Here is a 16,549-nt window from a genome sequence, read left to right on the forward strand (position 1 = left end):
CTTGACACATTTGATCTCCTCCGTCCAGATGCAATTTTGGTATAGAGAAGATTGATTGCTTTTATCTCATAATACAACACTTTTTTTTCTTGTTCTCAAGCTTAACAGCACTTTCAAACAATCAGACTGCCAGTTTCCAACTAAAAAGCTGAAGAATAGCTTTTATCCGTGGGCTGTTAGGCTTTTGAATGGGATGTAATCTTATGCAGAGTTGACTTGGGAGGCCGGTGTGTGGTGTAGTTGGTTCACATAGTGTGGTGGGATGGAGGGTTTGTTGTCACTGTGTGTTGGGGGGAGAGAGCACAGGGGGAGGCTCAGCTAATCTCAATGTACACATGTTGTACTTTGACAATAAAGGTTTATTATTATTATAAAACGAAGCTAGAGAAATGAATTCTTTTCTTCAGTTACATTCTAATATTTAAATGTTTGAAGCTCAAGCATGTCTATATTTTTGCTTGTATCAAAATTAGAGCTTTCCTTTGATGTTCTAAGATGGCGGCGCCTGAAATGGCTGCGGCTGCATTGGCTCTTGAAGGCGAATAGTTTTGGGAGGGATAGTAAGGGCTATAGGCCACATGATCAGGAAGATTTTAATGTGTTTGAGCAACATGGTGGAACTAAGGTAACATACTACATACGACCGACAATCTTTGCTGGCATGGCGAGTTTCTAGTTGTTTTGGAACTGTTGGTGAGACTGTGAAAAGTCGGTGGCGCTGTTTGAATTTGTTCTACCAGCAGCAAGATCTGACTGCTGGCCCAGTGATGGATTGTATTGCAAATCAGGGCTGTTTCCAGAGGAGGCAGAGGAGGAGAGGACCTGGAGCTTATGGAGCGAAGGAACTGGATGAGGCTGTTGGCAGGCCCAGAGGAAGAGAGAGAGGCTTTTGGAGGAGTTGGTGGCGGCGGCAGCGTGCTCCAGGGGCGAAAAGCAAGGCCTCTTTAAGGAAAGGGTGGAAGAGTCAGGATCAGAAAAAGGAAAGAAGGCGAGGTTGTCAGAAAACAAGCTAATTTGAGGGCTAATCCACATGGAACCCCATTTCCATCTGTCCTGTTTGCCATCGTTCACTCCCTAGAGACTAAAATGGACAATGTGAAATTTGAGCGGGCCCCGAACAAGGAGTATATATCAGAGGTGGTGACCCTTTGAGAGCTATATGCAACGAAATTTCATTTTGATGTATGCCGATTGGTGTACATTCAAAGTGACAATAAAGTAAAGTTATCATGTTGCTCATGTTTCCAAACTAATAAATGTGTGTTCTACTCGCAAGGATTTTACTAATCCTGAATTAACAAAATTCTGTCTTCCTGCACAAGTTTTGTAAAATTAATAGCTAATACATATTACATCATTAAAGTGATATAGGAACAAGTTTACCTAAAGAAGGCTGAATGGTAAACACATTTCTGAATTGGCATGACCATGACCCAGAAGAAAGGAGGGAGGGAGGGAGGGAGGGAAGATGGATGGATTAGGGCCAGTGAGCTCTCAAAGCTTTACAGAAATACTACCAAAACATGGGAAAATCATTAACATTGCCTCTGCCCTAATATACCATAAAAAGGTATAACTGAGCACGTTTGAATAGGTAAAAATACCATTCTAGGCAAATGTCTTCTCGTAACTGCAATATTGCTGCTTTGAGCTTCTTAGTGATAATAACAATACCAGAAAGAAGCACATTGAAAAGATACAAAAGCTGCTATTACTGTTAAGGACAATATAACATTGCATCAGAAATGGTCTTGAGTCAGAATTGCCACTGATGAGGTGCTTTGTTCCTATAGATGGGTGGGAATGTTTTAATGTTCCTTGTGACAAACAAATGAAGGAATGTAAGAAGCAGATTATGTGAACTAGCCCACACAAATTCCTTGGCTCCATAATCTGTTGGAGCTATTATTACTTGTTAGCAAGTGTGTTTTCCTTTGGAAAGACTGAAACAGGGTTAATTTTACAAGGCCAAGCAATCTAGAGACATATTTAATAGTTTGCTTAAAAAACAGGCACTTAGATTTGGGACATTTTCTTGTCCTTAAAGAATGAGTTTCTGGAATGTAAATCTCATTGTGGTAAACCCAGACAAGCTCTTTCTTCAAATTCTTCAGCCTGAAAGACAAGTTGTAAATCTATCCCTACACCAAGGAATTTAGGCCACAATGTGCTGTTGATAGAAAAGTACAAATTGCTTTGAGGAAAAGAAGATAAGGAAGAGGATATTAAAATTTTACAACAATTTCCAGAAGAACTCGACTTTTACATTCCAAATAATTCTAATTCTGGTATATACTAAACAAAAACATTATACATAATCTGAAAAATCAAACCTGCTTCACTAAGTACACAGAACAACATATTATGAATCAAACTGTAAATTAAAAACAGTTCATTGATGCAACCATTTTTCGCTCCCTCCACTTCCCCTCCAATTACCGTATTTTCCGGCATATAAGACGACTTTTTAACCCATGAAAATCACCTCAAAAGTTGGGGGGTCGTCTTATACGCCCAGTCGTCTTATACGCCAGAAAATCAGTGGGTGGCATCTGGCGGGAGCCGGCAGGGCAGTCCTGCGCACGCGCGCACTCCCCGGCTGCTCCTTAGCAGCTGCTGCCTCAAGAGGGAAGAGCCGCCTCCCGTCTGACGCTCTTCCCTCTTGAGGTAGCAGCTGCCTCAAGAGGGAAGAGCGTCGGACGGGAGCCGGCAGGGAAGTCCTGCACACAGGCGCGCACGCAGGACTTCCCTGCCGCCTCCCGTCCAACGCTCTTCCCTCTTGCGGCAGCTGCTGCCTCAAGAGGGAAGAGCCGGCTCCCGTCCAACGCTCTTCCCTCTTGAGGCAGCAGCTGCCTCAAGAGGGAAGAGCGTCGGATGGGAGCCGGCAGGGAAGTCCTGCTCCCGTCCGATGCTGCGCTTCCGCCAGGCGGTGCTGGCCGAGACGAGCCAGCAGGCAGCCGCCGTGAGCGCGGCGCTGAGGGGCAGCGGCAGGACAGCCCAGCACCTGCAGGACGGCCAGCAGCCCCACGCGCAGCAGCAGCCGCCGGCTCAGCAACAGGTCCGAGCGCAGGAGCCGCACCGCCAGGCTGCCCAGGAAAAGCAGCCACACCAAGAGGCTGCACGCCCAGTCCAGCTCCATGAGGGGCAGGGCGGGAAGCCGGCCGGGAAGAGGGACCGGGAGCCCGGGCCGAGCGCGCCTCGGCCAACGGTGAGAGGGAAGCGGCACATGAAAAAGAGGCTGCAGGCGGAGCTGCCCCGCCCTGCGCCGAATGGGAGAAGTTCAAGGCCTGGGGGGAAGCAGGAGGGGAGCTGGCCGTGGCGGGGTGGCAGCTGCCCTCCGGCGCTGCCTGCCGCCCGGGAAACGCTGCGCCTCGGGGGCCGGCAGAAGCGCGGGAGAAGCGGGAGGGCCGGCAGGGCCAGTCGGGCCTTCGCCTCCTCTGCGACGGACAGGGAGGGCAGGGCATGTAAGTATTTTCCGGCATATAAGACAAAAAACCTTGAAAAACTTCTTAAAAGTAGGGGGTCGTCTTATACGCCGGGTCGTCTTATACGCCGGAAAATACGGTATTGATTTTATAAGTTACAGCTTTAAGCAAAAACCTTGTACTATAACTATAAAAAACCACTTTTATTTGCCATATTTATAACATATATTTCCCCTTTCCTTTCTTGGAAGTAGAGGACATGCTTAGAATGGTTGATGTAAATTATTTTCCTTATGGAGAAATAAAATGTCACAGCTCTTATGAACGAGGCACATGTCTCATTGTGGAACAAGGTAAATTAACATCAAGTAGTCTTCCAAGTTTTTTCCTGTGCACTAAACTGTATCCATTTAAAAACTTAATTAATTATTCCTGGTTGTCTGAATTCATAAATTATGCGCCTTTCAAGGCTTTCCACATTTCTTCTGTTTGCTGTTGAGCTGCATCACTTGAGTAATTCAGGCAATTTGCATTCCACATCCCAATGCCCCTCAGACCACGTTCTTTTGCATAGGCTGATTTCAGAGAAATGCTCTTGGGATTGTCAAACCACACTTGGTGAAAAGCACCCTTTGAGTCCTGCAAAGGGCCAAAAGAAAGAATGTGTTAACTAGTTATCCAGGTCAGAAAATGCTGCTAATGAGAAACAACACTTCCATTACATGTCCATTAAACATACTAAAATGGAGCTGATAGGGCTACTGTCTTCCACACAGTTTTACTCTCAAAAATCTTGCAAGGTAAGCCAGGCTAAGCAAAAGGAGCTTTCAGACAAGTTTCTATTGTGAAATTAATGGGTCCTGTAAGTCTGATTTTGCTCTCTATAAAATGAAAATAGGCTTCCTCATAGTTTCATTTTGAAGGAAAAACTGAATAAAAACTACAAAGAAGTTTCTGAAATTAGACAAATTATTAAAACAACCCATGAACAAGAGCTTCAGTTTATAGTTTGAAGAACAATATATTTTTAATTAACTCAGAATGTTATTTTTATACATTTTCTATTAATTCATTCAGCCAAGCATATGAACATGAATATGTCTTTTAATAAGATGCATAAAATAGGGTACACTAATACTCCTTCCACTAATAACCCTAACTCCATTGGTTAAGGCCACTGATAAAAATGGCTGTAAGAGGAATTAAAATGTACTTATACTAGAGACTGTGGAGATCTTGGGATGGCTATATTGTCTCCCTGTTTTTTTAATTAAAAAATATCTTATTTCTTATCCTCTACACTTCTATCTTTACTTTCCTGAGTTGTAATCTATTGTTCGTAATTTGTACTTTTCCCTTTTAGTATATGTATAAAGCCATAAGACGTGGGAATTTTAAAATCTAAACAGAGGAATTTGAAGTGTACAAAAGATGTTCACATGGAGCCAGGAAAATATACATTAATTTTGTACTAATATATTTTTGTTGTTTACACATATATATTTACAAATGTGTACTTTCTATGCAAAGGAACCCTTAGAACAATTTACCTTGTATTCTAAAAAGGGAGCTTTTTGTTCCTCATCCCACAGGATCTCAGATGTAGAGGTCTTTTCCAATGTCATGATGATTCTGTAGGGGGCTTGTCTTATTGTGGCATTAATGCACGGAGCCCCCGAGAAAACATTCTTTGCAAAGAAGCAAACATGATCCTGAAAAAAGGGTAATTTCCATTACATAGTTACAGTAAACTTCAAAAAGGGTTCTGTTATTAATACACACAATCATTTCTCAAATATGCAGCACTGGAAACGTTTATAAATTCTTACTTGTCTCATGCATGAGAAAATCTCAATTTCCAAAATTAAGTGGTAAGCTTGTGTACGCTATTATAGGAAGACAGGTATTTTGAAGAATAATCATTATCTAAGGCAAGAGGGGTACCTCAGGACTTTCAGTGTTATCTTAGAAGTGGGTTTTATTGATTCCAGAACCACATTTCAGACTACAAACTAAGCAAGAGTTTCAAATCTTACCGAGGTTCCTTCAATCGCTTTAGCTTTTCATTCAGCAGTTGTCATCTCCTGCAGCAGTGTTTGAATCATTTGTAGTGGGGGGGGGGGCATTTGTGCAGCCTGAATGTGGATATAGCCAGTATCACTGGGATTTTTTCATTTTTTTTTCTGAAGAAAATCCATGTCACTTTAGACCAATATTTTTCAAAATTGACAACTTCAAGATATATGGACTTTTAACTCCCAGAATTCTGCAGTCCACACATCTCATTTTACAGGATTTCTTTCTCTGAATGGTGGCCATTTTTGTTGAATTTATAATAGGGAGAAAAAAAATCCATGCTGCTCTATCCTAATCACTCTTCTTTTAAAATGCTTTAAGATTTTATTTTATTTTATTTTCCCCTCCACCCCACTGGTTACTTTTGGAGCCTTCTCTTGTGGTTTCCTGTTTAAATACAACTGCTTATTTAAGATTCTAGAGACTGAGAATCTAAAGCTAAGACCTGGCAGACAAACTGGTTATTAACATTATTTGACTTATAGTCCTGGGGTGAAATTCATGCCCACAAAAACATAGAAATGAATTGTTTTTTTCCTACCTTAACTAAGTTTGGACAAGTATAATCATAGCCGTACCATGGAACGCCCATCACCAGTTTCTTTGGATTAATGCCCATGCGAATGTAATGGTCATATCCTGATTTAATACAGAAATGTACTCTCATGGTTGCTATACTTATTTGCATTCAGGAATCTACACTTGTAATATCAACCAGACAAAAGTAATTAAAATAGGCATTCAAAGTGAAACCAAACCAGTAGAGGGTTTTTTCATATGGCATTTTACTCTTTAATTTTATATTTAATTTAGATATAATTTACTTTATTTATTTCTATTTATTCAGGAAGAAAAGAAGTGTTAATAGATTTAAAGATATCAGAGGAGGATTGTACACAATTAAGACTCCTATGGGTTAATAGGAATCTTAATTGTATACAATCCTTCTCTGACATCTTGCCAAAATCTTGCCTCCCAAATCTACAAAAGACTGTTTGGATTAGAAAAGAAAGGAAGGTATAAGGGGATCAGCCACTCCTGAGTTGATCCTAATCAACCAGAAGTCTTACTACATAAAGTGGAATTAGTGGGAAATTTGGGAAAGACTTGGGATTCTAGAAACTTAGGAAATTTAAAAGTATTTGTAATCTAGCATATACCTTGGATTTTAATAACATCATAGAAATGTGAAGTAGGATTTCATGGCAGAAGGCATTAGGAAAAAAAGTGCTTAGAATGGGTGGACAAACCTAAAACAGGAGATAATTAGGGCAGAATTGCAAACAATTACAGGGTGGGAGGGGAGAGAAAAACTAACAGGAAAAAAAAAACATTGGCTATCCAAAAAGCTTACCGCAAGTCTGGTAAAATGATACATAAGGTAAAGGTAAAGGTTCCCCCGCACATGCGTGCTAATCGTTTCCGACTCTAGGGGCCGGTGCTCATCTCCGTTTCAAAGCCAAAGAGCCAGCGCTTGTCCGAGGATGTCTCCGTGGTCATGTGGCCAGCATGACTAGATGCCAAAGGCGCACGGAACGCTGTTACCTTCCCACCATAGTGGTCCCTATTTTTCTACTTGCATTTTTACGTGCTTTCAAACTGCTAGGTTGGCAGAAGCTGGGATGAGTAACAGACACTCACTCTGCTACACGGCACTCGGGATTCGACCCGCCAAACTGCCGACCTTCTAATCGACAGGCTCAGCACCCTAACCCACTGAGCCACCGCATCGGAAGGTAAAAAGAGGACCAGAACACTAATAAGTAGCTAGGTTTACATGTATCCAGGTCCAATACTTGGAGAAGGGAAATGTGCCTTCTAGCTTGGAAACTGGTTAGAGTTTGTAGGACTAGGGCTGATTTTGATTCAGTCCCCTATGCCATAAGACCTATGGTGTTTTATACAAAGATCCAGTCTTCATGTTTTCCCAACTAAAGAAGCTAATAATTCTTTATACTCTGGAGATGAAACTGATTCCTACCCACTAAAGTTTGTTTGTATGGGGCATTGGCCCTTGCTATGCAGTTGGACCACAATGGACTCTGTTCATCATAAGACATCACAAATAGGAAATCACAGGAGTCAGCAATTCCAGTATAGTTGTAACATCTGTCTGTACCTTCAGGAGACCAAGGTACATCAAAAGTTACCTGCAGAGAAAGAAAAGCACAAGCAGTATATCTCTCTTCTTTTCTTCATTTTTACTACCCCAAAATCATTTCTAATGTATACAAAGAAAAAAAGGTTAGATGAAATTTTTCTTTCAGTCACGTTTGCCTCTTGATAAGCACTATGATGTAGCAGCAATATGAGAATGTCTTGCTATTGCCTCTTCAAGATGCTGGATTAAACAATCATCGTAATTCAGCTTTTTCAAATCTGCCCAACTTTTCAGACTGTTGACCAAGCTGAGGCTATACTTCACAATTAAATAACTTTTTAAAATTATTAAATTTAAATTATTTTTAAATCATTAAAACCACAGCCACGTCCATTACAGGTAGTTCTTGATTTACAAGCATTTGTTTAGCAACCATTCAAAGTTACGATGGCACTGACTTATGACCATCCTCACACTTAAGATCAAAATTTGGGCGTTGAACAAACAGCATTTACGATAGTTACAGTGTCCCAGAATCATGTGATTACCATTTATGACTTTCCTAGCCAGCTTTTGACAAGCAAAGTCAGTGGAAGTTAGATTTGTTTAATGAATGAATGGGTCACTTAACTGTAGTGATTCACTTAACAACCATGGTTAAAAAAGAGCATAAAATCAGGCATGACATACTTAACAACCGCTTTGCTTAATAAAGGAAATTTGATCACTGTTGTAGTAATTTGGGGACTACCTGTATTTTTAAAAGAATATAAAGATTTCTTTTGGAAACATTTTGTGATAAAATTCTGTCTTTCAGCATAATCCTCTGAGTGTTTTAGACTTTGTTTGAAGAGTTCAAAGATGCATATCCAATTAAATCTCATAGACTCTCCACCTGCAACCTACATTTCACAGAACATGCAGCTTTCTCCTTTATCTCAACATCCTGCTCTTTGAAAAATCAGTTTCTTTGTAGTTGGTATATATTTGGGGCATTTTCCCACAAGCTTGCTGTACAGATTTGGCTGTGAATAAGCATTCTCTACACACGTTTATATGTAAAGCTTGCAAACCTTCTAATTAGGTTTGACTTTTGTGTGTAATTTATGAATTTTGTGGGGAAGAAAATAGGTGATAAACATAGGCTAAATAGAATAAAGCCTCAAAACCTACCTGATCAAAAGGCTTGCTAATGGGTTCAACATAGTCATTTTCTTTCAACCCACAGTTTATCCGTAAGTTCTGTCATATGTTCACAGGACAAAGGCAGGCTATAAATCCTATAATAACCCATGTCAATTATTTTGGTCCTGTGGACATCTCCTACCCATTATCTTCCAACCTGGATTTCCCAACCAAGTTAGGAGCCATACAAAATGATGATACAGTGGTGGGTGGGGAGAAAATGCAATGCAAAAAGCATTGAGGATATTGTTGTGTCAGGGCTCATCAGCAAAGTCTAAATGCAGCTCATAATTTTAGTGGAAGCTAGCTGCCCTATAATTTTAGTAAGCTTTACAACTGAAACTCTTTTTAATAATGTTAACCTTGGGAAAGGAATTTGTGGTAGTAATTTGACTAATTTGTTCTAGAATTATTTTATCAAGGTGGTTCAGGCTAAAACTATATTCCCAAATCTGGGAAATCTGTAAACAAGTGGAACAAATCCCAACATTTGTGTTTCTCAACCTTAGTAACTTTAAGATGTGTGGACTTCAAATGGAATTATGAGAGTTGAAGTCCACACATCTTAAAATTGCTAAAGTTGAAAAACACTGATCCACACAGTGATTACTGAGGATTCTGGGAGCTAAAATGCACACATTGGCACACACATTGGGTATATGGGCTGAGTACCAGGGATTTAATTAGTAAATTGCAAAGGTTCTAGTATGAGTAAAGATGTGCTGGAATGATTTAATTTTTTTCATAGTTTATTGCAAAACCCACAGTTGCCTAAAATGTGGTTAAAACAAATCTAAACATATTTAATTAAGCTACATAATAGCGATATGTATGCTTTGAAAATGATTGGAAGATACTTTAGAATAAACAAAATGCAGGAACAGCACTTCCTTGAAAGCGGCCACATCTGAAAAAAAAGTAGTGATGTTTGATCATTAAAATCTGACCCATCTTTTCTTGTTATTTTTCAAAACTTGTATAGCCTTGATATACAATATGAAGAAACTTTGAATTATATGTCCTTTACATTAGCATTGTTCACTTGATGTGAGAATTTGAATGTATTACTATAGTTCACAATGAGTGATAAATTTTTAAAAATATTATACAAAGCAACAATTTGACCAGAAAAGACTGTGGCATATATTTTTCAACCATAATCTTATATATCAGTGCAATTAAGGATGCTGAGAATCTAATTCTGCATTCTGCTCCTCACCAGCTATATTGTCTATACCACAGGTCTGCAACTCGCGGCTCCGGAGCCGCATGCGGCTCTTTCAGCCGTCTCCTGCGGCTCCCAGTCCTCTGCTATGTGCAGTCCAAAAAACAAAAGTGGGACTAAAAAAGTTCAACCAATCAATTCAAATATGCAGGGTAGGTGTATATCTTGCCTTGGCTCCACTCTTCAGTCAAACCCTGTTCTGCGCATGCGCGCTTGTGCACACATTTTTTTGCGGCTCCCAGTTTTTCCTTTTGTGAGGGAACTGGTTCCGAGTGGCTCTTTCACTGTTTCAGGTTGCTGACCCCTGGTCTATACTGTTCAAATTCAAAGGCAGATAGTTTCAAGTCTGTTAGTTTCAAGGTACCAATCCAAATTTCAGGCAGTTTATTTGGAAATTTAAAAAATAGTCTCCTTTGGGTTGAGCACTCAATGTCATTATTATTTGATTGGTACAGAAAAGCTATGTGCTAATCTGGAGTTGCCACATAGTCCTTCACTAACAATTGTAGTTGAGCCTTGAATTAGTTGTAAATCACTACAGTCATAAAATGAGGCATCACGCAACTAGACCCATTTTTTCTGCATTTTTTGCTGCAGTTGCCATTTTCTACAATGTGGGGTGTTTTTTTGCTGGAAATCAGAAGTAAACCAGCAAAAAAACTGTCATCACATGCAAATGGCCATAAAGGTGAGCCAGTTGCCAAGCCTCCAAAATGAGATTACATGATGTGGGGAATGCAGCTATTGTAACTTTGAAACAGGGTCAAGGGGTGAATCTGTCATAATTTCAAACAGTCATTCCGTGACCAGTCATATATTGAGGACTACCTATATGTGAATTTATTGGATTCCATACTCACAACATGATTTATTAGCAGTAAATAGCCAAAAAGGCAAGCTATAGGTTGGAGTTTCAAATTAGTAGAAAGGGACAGGCTTAATATATATCTCAGTTGTATCTTTTAAATGCCATGTAAAATATTCTTTTTCCTTAACATTTTTAATGAAAACAGGATTATTCACATTGTTTTCCTGCTACCATCTTCATTTTAATTTTACTTTATGACTATTTGTAAAATGTCGTTTGTAATTTACAAGGATAGAATATATCATTCAGAAAATTAAAATCCAGATTGCTGTGGCCTCCCAAATATAATTGTTTTGTTTCTAGTGTGACTCTATTATTAGTCACCTTTCCGTTCTTCATCATGGCTCAATTAAAACGCTCCCTTCCTATTGATGAGCCAGCAGAAAACTAAACCAGCACAGATTATACTGTTCCTGCTACCAATCCCAACTCCTTTGTTCTGAGTTGCAGTCATTAGGTGGATGTCTAACATTTCCCACGTAGCACTGGTCTCTACTCTCCCACCTTTCCCAAACCAGGGGAAAAGTCATCTGTCAATCATAACACAATTGTGATTGTTAATGGTTTTCACTGATAGTTAAGCCATACCTGCAAGTTTAGCCAACTGTCAAAACTTGCTTCTGCTTTCTCTACCTCCTTTTGTGTGTGTAACAACTGACCAAACAGAGAAAAGGGAGACCTTTATCCAACAGCTTTTGAGGTAATCACCAGCTCATAGGCCTGGATTATAAGAAGCAGTAAACTGGATCGGACCCTTGGCCCATCTAGTCCAGCAGTCTGTTCTCACAGTGGTCAACCAACTGTACATGAAACCCGCTAGTCTCCCGGCAGAAGGATGTCTATGAGTCGATTACGCTGCCATCAAGGTGAGTAGTCATACATTCGCATGACTTCCAGGAATTGATTCGATCCTTTTTTGAAACCAGCTAAAGCCGTTATCCAGCAGCACATCTTATGGTTAACAACAAGCGTGTTTAGCATAGTTCCAATAGCAGCAGCTAGTGTGGGATATAAGTCAGAACTGCGCCCATGTTTAAAATTCCAAACAACAGCTAAGAGGTTCAATAGGTAGACTGTACTATGAAGCAGAAGCGTGCTTGTTCCTCAAGTGCAGCTTCCTCCCCCTTACTTTGCCATGGCTGATCTTGAGCCAGTGATCAGCCTGGAGCCTGGCAGGTATAGGGAGAGAGCCAGGTTTGAAAAACCAGGCTCTTTTGCTGCTGAAAGCAGGACAGAAACCAGTGCTTGATACAGATGAAATGTCCTTACTCCAGTCTGAAGTGGCCAACTTTGAGCATGGAGACACTCTAATACTCTGTCGGGGTCACTTGACAGGAACAACAAAATGGCTGTGTGAAGCATAACAGATGATACCCATGGTAAAACTGTTATGGTTGTTGTCTACTTAAGGGAAAAACACTACTTGAACACTAGAAATGCTAAAATGTCTTTAAAAATAGACTGGGCTGACTTGAAGATGAAAGGGGAAGATGAAGGAGAACGTCAGGGCAACATAGTGAAAAATAGAGGCTCCCATGCTAAGTAAGTTAAGTATCGGTGAAGAAAAGCCTTTAGTTGTGTTGATGCTGGTTTGACAATATATTAGCACCAACAAATATGCAGCATTAAAATGTGTGCTCATAACAGTCAATACTGTCAAAAGAAACTCATATGTTAAGACTGAGGATTGACTAAATGGAGAATTTAATGTAAAACATAATCTTTCCTTCTAGTTTACCTGAGAACCAGGAATTTCTTTGTGAAAAACTTCTGTTGTTTCTTTAACTAAAGCAGTTAATGCATAATATTCAGCTGAGGATTTTTTAACTGTTTCTTCAATGTCTATATTGATTCCATCCATATATTGCTTTTTAGCCAGGCTGATTTTTTGTTTTATCCAGGCTGTTCGAAGAGCAGGTTTTAAAATTTTCTTCACAGATATGTTTCCTAAACAACACATAACAATTAATTGCCATTATGTTTGCACCACTAAAAGGAATTTTAAAAAGAAATCACCCAGATGTTTGCCCTGAAGTTATGTCCCATGAGACTGGGGGGGGGGAGAGAGAGAAGGAAACTGAGTTTTATATCACAGCTACATTAATTCAGTTCCATTTCTCTGAATGAAGATCTGGAATTGGTTTTATGAGGCAAAGCACGTATGAAAAATGATTCAAAATAAAATACTGTTTCTACTGCAGCTATACTCAACAATGAAGTTCCAAATAGTAACACTCATTATCATATGCATATCATCAATAGTCGCATATATTTAATTCTTTTAAATTACCACAATATCATTTATCTCCAAATGCATTGGCCATATGGCCTTTTTCCTTCAAACATAAATTGAAATGAGGAATTTATGTAGTATTATTCCTTTGAGAATTTCCACAGGGGGGGGGAACCACCTTGAACAAGGCTACTTGTATTATACTACAGCATAGGTCCCCAGCCTTTTGGGCACCAGGGACCGGTTCTGTGGAGAGAGGTTTTTCCACAGACTGGAGGGTGTGGTTTTGTGTGCTGCCTGCACCTCACGGATGGAGCTTTGCTTGTTTGTGTGGACCGGTTACTAGCATGCTCGAGGGTTGGGGACCCCTGTACTACAGAATACCTGCGAGTAATGTATCATAAACAGTTTCTAGAGCTTAAAGCACATTTAAGTAGCTAAAAATATTTCTTAAATAACAGGTCTACAGAATTTAAAAAATACAAGCAATTTTTGAAAGGAAATAGCAGGATGCAACCAACATCTTAAAACCAGCTGTGCTCCTTTTTCCCCTCACCCAGGAGAATGGTCTATTTCTAATTTTTATAGAATCATAGATCATATGGCTGGAAGGGACCTCGGAGGTTTTCTAGTCCAACCCCCTGCTCAGGGCAGGCGTCTAATACCATCATAGTCAAATGGTTGTTGTCCAGTCTATTTTTGAAGACCTTCATTGATGGGAGCAACCACAACCCCAGAAGGCAAGCTATTTCACTGATTGTTCTTACTGTCAGTATTTCTTCTTCTAAGTTGTACCTCTCTTTGAAAGCTTCCACCCATTAATTCTTGTCCTGCCCTGTGGCATCTTAGAGAATAACTCAATCTCCTCTTCTTTATCTCCTCCAGGTACTGGGAGACAGTTATCATGTCCGCCCTTGATCCTTCTCTTCAACAGGCAAGACATACTTAGGTTTCAAGCATTCATCATACAATTTAGCTTCCACACCCTTTATCATTTTTGCTGCTCTTCTCTGTATTTTTCAGAATCTCAATATCTTCTTTGTATCACAATGACAGAACTGGATGCATTATTCCAAGTGTGGTCTCACCAGTACTGTTCTAACACTTTATCTGTTTCGAACTATCATGCTGAGCTGAGCAATTTAATATTATTTAGGAACAGACTGGCTTGGTGACAGCCAACCCAGATTGACACCTGTTTGACAAAACTTACTTAAAAACCAGTAGGATGTTTTTTATTTATTTATTTATTTATTTATTTATTTATTTATTTATTTATTTATTTATTTATTTATTATTGGGACTTATATGCCGCCCTATCTCCCTATTTAAAATAGATTTCTAGGGCAATTCAGTCAACATATCTTCCATTTATTGGGGGAGGGGGGCTTCACATAACGGAGAACACGAGGTATCCATAAAATGATGGCATAGTCACTATAAACGTATGAAAAATAAGACATCATTCTTGAATAATTCTTATGGGTTATAATTAGGCACATGTCCAAGGAATAAAGTTAATTGGCTACAACAAAAAGGACTCATAGCAGCTAAATTGTATAAAGTGCAATTGTTAATAATTTATGTTACTCTGGATAAAACAAACCTTTTAAAACAACTCTGGATCCTTTTGAATGAGCATAACATATAAGCTCGGGGTCATAGTCTCCAAAAGTTGCCACTGTTGTAATTTGTGTCCAGTCATAAGATTTCCAGGTCTTCCCACCAACATCAAATACAAAGACCTAGAAAGGCACAGCAAAAAATAATATCTCTTTCCCCTTCTTTCTCTACTCTTTTTTTTTAATCCCATTTATATCCCGCCCTTTTCCGAAGACTCAGGGCGGCTTACAATCTAAGAAGCACAAATCAATGTGCTTAGCAATAGCCTTCATTCTATGTATATGCCTGCTTATTTGGGCTTTCGCCCCCCCCCCCAAAGCGGCATTTTTACAAAGTCAGCTTATTGTCCCCAACAATCTGGGTCCTCATTTTACCTACCTCGGAAGGATGGAAGGCTGAGTTAACCTTGAGCCTGGTGGGACTGGAACCTGCACTAATTGCAGGCAGCTGGTGTTAACTCTTGACATGATATTTTTTGGCATTAGAATTAGATTTGGCAGATAGGCATAATGTATTCCACAATAAACAATCATGAACAAATATTAAAATTGTGTTTTTCAATTCATAAAATGTAGAGTGGCAATTTTTTAAATGAAGTTGCTATTTAATAACAACGATTCAAAGGTGCCACATTTTGCCAGCAGGCTAGCATTTTTTTATAAGAGACTTTATCCAGTTAACAAGTGTAAAATATGAGTTGTATATAATAACAGTATTAAGATTGCCTCTGTCCTCCATTCCTCACCAACAAGGCCCTTTCATAATACCTTTCATAATCTAGCAGTCCGAAATGAAGTAGGGAGCTTTTCCATCTGCCCAAAGTCTAGAGATTTAGCACTGGTCGCCACTCAATCATCTGAACGCTACGTAAACCACTAACTACCTTCAAACAATGCCTGGAACCACGAAGCCACTACTAAAGAAATCAGGTTCCCATGATTCTCTTAAGCCACAACAACAACAACAAAAAAATACCTGACCACGTTTAATGCCAACAAAGCTCATCAGATCCGGCAAGCGCAGCTGCTATGCTAGATCCTTACCCACGTTGTAAAGCTACTGTGCCCCGACTTCAAAAGGCGAGGAGCCACAGGAGTTACGTGGGCTTACGCTGAAGCACTTTTGACATTTTAAGTGACCGCTCAGAAACATTGCGGCAACCTATCGAGAGAGCTGCAGATCGAAGGGCCGATGGCAGTAACACGTGTCTCTCCATTCCTGCCCTCGGAATTCCCCCGTCGCGCCGTTGGAGAAGACCCTCCGTCTGCGCACCTCGAAGTCGCAGTGAGTCGAGATAGGTTTGCAAAGCGCAGGATGCTCGCACGGGCACGCGCTGGAGCCCAAGAGCCAGCGGCGGAGGAGGAGCGCGAGGCAGAGGAGCGCGGCCCCGTCACCTAGCAACCGCCTCATCCCGGAGATTTCCCCGCTTGGAATCAGTTTCTTTTGTTACTGTGGATATTCTTATCCTTTCCCTTTCCTTCCACCCACCCGCCCGCCCCGCGGGCGTTGAAACGAGCGATGGAAAGTGGGATGGGCCAATTTTATTTGCTTCGAGCGCTTTGAGAACTCTGCGTGGATTTTTTTTCCCCATTTTTTTTTCCTCCCTCGCTTGAAAAAGACTAAAAGTGATAAATGCTCACAAATAACAAAGGCACCTAGGCTTTGATATATTGTCAATCAAATATTTATTTTATTTTATTTTATTTTATTTTAATTCCATTTATATCCCGCCCTTCTCCGAAGACTCAGGCAGTGGCGTAGCGTGGGTTGTCAGCACCCAGGCAAGTAATTTGCGCCCCCTAACCTGTGGATT

The 16,549-nt window shown here is 40.2% G+C and overlaps 1 protein-coding gene across 1 annotated transcript; it reads right to left on the reverse strand.

Moving 5' to 3' along the window:
- Nucleotides 1-3,878: 3,878 nt before the first annotated feature.
- On the reverse strand, nt 3,879-16,195 carry LOC310637645 (di-N-acetylchitobiase-like; the record flags this gene model as incomplete). Its single annotated transcript, XM_083358148.1, has 7 exons — nt 16,009-16,195; nt 14,720-14,858; nt 12,619-12,827; nt 7,483-7,651; nt 6,043-6,140; nt 4,976-5,137; nt 3,879-4,064 (listed from the first exon to the last, which is right to left on the reverse strand). The coding sequence occupies exons 1-7, from the start codon at nt 16,144-16,146 to the stop codon at nt 3,879-3,881; spliced, it is 1,101 nt and encodes a 366-aa protein (XP_083214274.1). The 5' UTR covers nt 16,147-16,195.
- Between the last annotated feature and the right edge of the window lie 354 nt (nt 16,196-16,549).

Source organism: Vipera ursinii (genome assembly GCF_947247035.1).
Source record: "Vipera ursinii genome assembly, chromosome: 3".
Taxonomy (NCBI): domain Eukaryota; kingdom Metazoa; phylum Chordata; class Lepidosauria; order Squamata; family Viperidae; genus Vipera; species Vipera ursinii.